We start from the raw sequence: 2,838 nt of genomic DNA, 5'->3' as shown, positions 1-2,838 counted from the left end.
TTCCTCTCAAACCTGTCCTTTGTTGACATCTGCTTCATCTCCACCACTATCCCAAAGATGCTAATGAATATCCAGACACAGAGCAAAGATATCTCCTACATAGGATGTCTCAGTCAGGTGTATTTTTTTATGGTTTTTGCTGGAATGGATAGTTTCCTCCTGACTGTGATGGCCTATGACCGGTTTGTGGCCATCTGCCACCCCCTGCACTACGTGGTCATCATGAACCCACGACTCTGCTGCATCTTGGTTCTGATGTTTTGGTCGGTCATTTTTTCTGTCTCCCTGTTTCATATTCTACTGATGGTGCAGCTGACCTTCTGCATAGGCACTGAAATTCCACATTTCTTCTGTGAACTGGCTCAGGTTCTCAAGGTGGCCTGCTCTGACACCCTCATCAATAACATTTCCTTGTATGTGGCCACTGCTCTGCTGCTTGTGTTTCCTCTCACTGGGATTCTCTTTTCTTACTCTCAGATTGTCTCCTCCTTAATGAGGGTGGGCACCTCTGAGAGCAAGTATAAAGCATTTTCCACCTGTGGCTCTCACCTCTCTGTGATCTCCTTGTTCTATGGGACAGGTGTGGGAGTCTACCTCAGTTCTGCTGTGACCCATTCTTCCCAGAGAAGCTCAATTGCCTCAGTGATGTACACCGTGGTCACCCCCATGCTGAACCCCTTCATCTACAGCCTGAGGAACAAGGATGTGAAAGGGGCCCTGGGAAGGCTACTCAGGCGAACAGCCTCCTGTCTGTGATGGATCAGTGGCCTCAGAACTAAGTGGGCACTGTGACCCCAAAAGCAATTGTTGCAAATATAAATATTCTGGTTCCTTATCACACCTAAAAGACATGATTGATTTCTTCAATTCCCAAAGCACCTATGACTTCACTTTTATTTGTTTGTGTATTGATTTCTCCGTAACAACCTCCTCAGTAATTCCTTTTTAACTTTTCTTGCTTGTATCCTGTCCATAAAGTTCCAAGTTGGTCAGCTTTCTTGCAGCCATTCTTATTTATTTATTTTTATTTTTTATGTCATTTTTTTTAGCTTTCGGGTGTACATTGTAACATATTTCAAATTCTGTGTAGATTACATCATGTTCACCACCCAAAAACTAATTATAGTCCATCCCCTCACATGTGAGCCTAATCACCCCTTTTGCCCTTCCCGCCCCTTCCCCTATGGTAACCACCAATCCAATCTCCACTGCTATGTGTTTGTTTATCTTCTACTTATGAGATATCATACGGTATTTGACTTTCTCCCTATGACTAATTTCGCTTAGCATAATACCCTCAAGGAGCATCCATGTTGTCACAAATGGCTGGATTTCATCATTTCTTGTGGCTGAGTAGTATTCTGTTCTGTATACACACCACATCTTCTTTATCCATTTGTCCCTTGATGGGCACCTAGGTTGCTTCCAAGTCTTGGCTATTTTGTATAATGTTCTTGCAGTCATTCTTAAGATTTTTAACTTATATTCAAAGCACTTATCATATCAAGTGCTGATGTTGCTTCCCCAAAATTATCCTCTCAAACATTGAAATTCTTCACCTTCATTTGGTTGTGTGCTTGTCTTCCCCCCAAGAAATGGAATTAAAATCACACAGTCATCACAACAAAGTACTTATCAAATCAAGATTGTGCATGTACGACTTTATTTCATCTTGAAAATATTTCTCTGAGATATTTTCTCTTATTCATTCTACTTTTCAAAAGAAGAGACTGAGATCATGTTGGACTTTAATCTGGATAGCTGACAGTGACTTTTCTATCCTACTTTTCATAAGAACAGTGTTGTGATTTTCAACTTGAAAGTAGGAATACAGGTTTAAAGCTGGTTTATTCAGATGATTAATAGAAATATACCACCTAGAATAACTCTGAGATTTTGCTTCATTCTTTTTGATCCTTCCTTTCTTTTCTTCCTTCTTTGACCTTTATTTCCCATTATTCCACTTTTGAGATACACCTTATAAGATCCTAAAACATGTAATATTGAATGCAATAGAATTAGAGCTTGTTTTCCTCAAGGCTTAATTTTTTTTGGGGGGGGGATTCTCTTGAAGTGCCATCAGGAATCATAGTCACATGCATGTGGAAGGTGTTGAGAACTTAGTTTACCTTTTGAGAAGAATGTTGATAGAATTGAGTCTTCGGGGAAGGATGGAGAAGCAGATGCTGTCAACATTCCTCCCACTTTCCCTGGGAACCTCTTACCATCTCTATTGACTATTGCCAATGGCCAATAGCAGTTGTAACCTACTTTACCCAATATGTGGTGGCAGAAGTAACAAGGAATTATGCCCTATCAGAGACAGCCCTTGAGGGAGAGGTATGGGGTATGCCATCTCCTTCACCCTTTAGCTGAGATAATTCTGAGCTTTGGATTTTGTACCATTTTCCAGAAATTCCACACAGGTGAAAACTCTGATTACTTCTTATCATAGCTGACTTAATGCAAGCTTTATTGGATGTAATTTTTTTCCTGTGTCGACCTCTCCTCTGTCCTGTTCGTTCACTGCTCCTTCCAACAAAGTGCTTGTACACCAATCTTTGGCTCATTGTCTTTTTCTGTGGGAACAAAAACTAACGCAGGTAATAAGGACTGTGATGTATAAAGACAATATCATGAAAATATTCAGGGAATTTGAGATAAAAATGAAAGTAATTATTGGAGACATAGTAAGGACTGCAAAATTACTCAGAAGTTATAATTTGTTAGAGACAAGAGTCTTATTTGATGAGGCTTCAGTTCACTTTGATTCCATTAAGTTTAATCCAATGTGCATTTGTTGTCTAATGTGTACAAATTGAAGAGGGGACCAAAGAG

At 39.9% G+C, this 2,838-nt stretch overlaps 1 protein-coding gene across 1 annotated transcript in view; it reads left to right on the top strand.

The window, feature by feature from the left end:
• The window catches only part of LOC124225066 (olfactory receptor 7D4-like), a 1,412-nt gene extending 656 nt beyond the window's left edge, over nt 1-756 (top strand). Inside the window, exon 2 of the mRNA XM_046637471.1 lies at nt 13-756. Coding sequence (XP_046493427.1) covers nt 13-756 — 744 coding nt within the window. The remainder of the gene's footprint in view (nt 1-12) is intronic.
• Nucleotides 757-2,838: the final 2,082 nt, after the last annotated feature.

Source organism: Equus quagga, chromosome 14, assembly GCF_021613505.1.
Source record: "Equus quagga isolate Etosha38 chromosome 14, UCLA_HA_Equagga_1.0, whole genome shotgun sequence".
In the NCBI taxonomy this organism is placed as follows: Eukaryota; Metazoa; Chordata; class Mammalia; order Perissodactyla; family Equidae; genus Equus; species Equus quagga.
The sequence above is the reverse complement of the archived record's forward strand: the minus strand, read 5'-3'. Positions and strand labels throughout refer to the sequence as shown.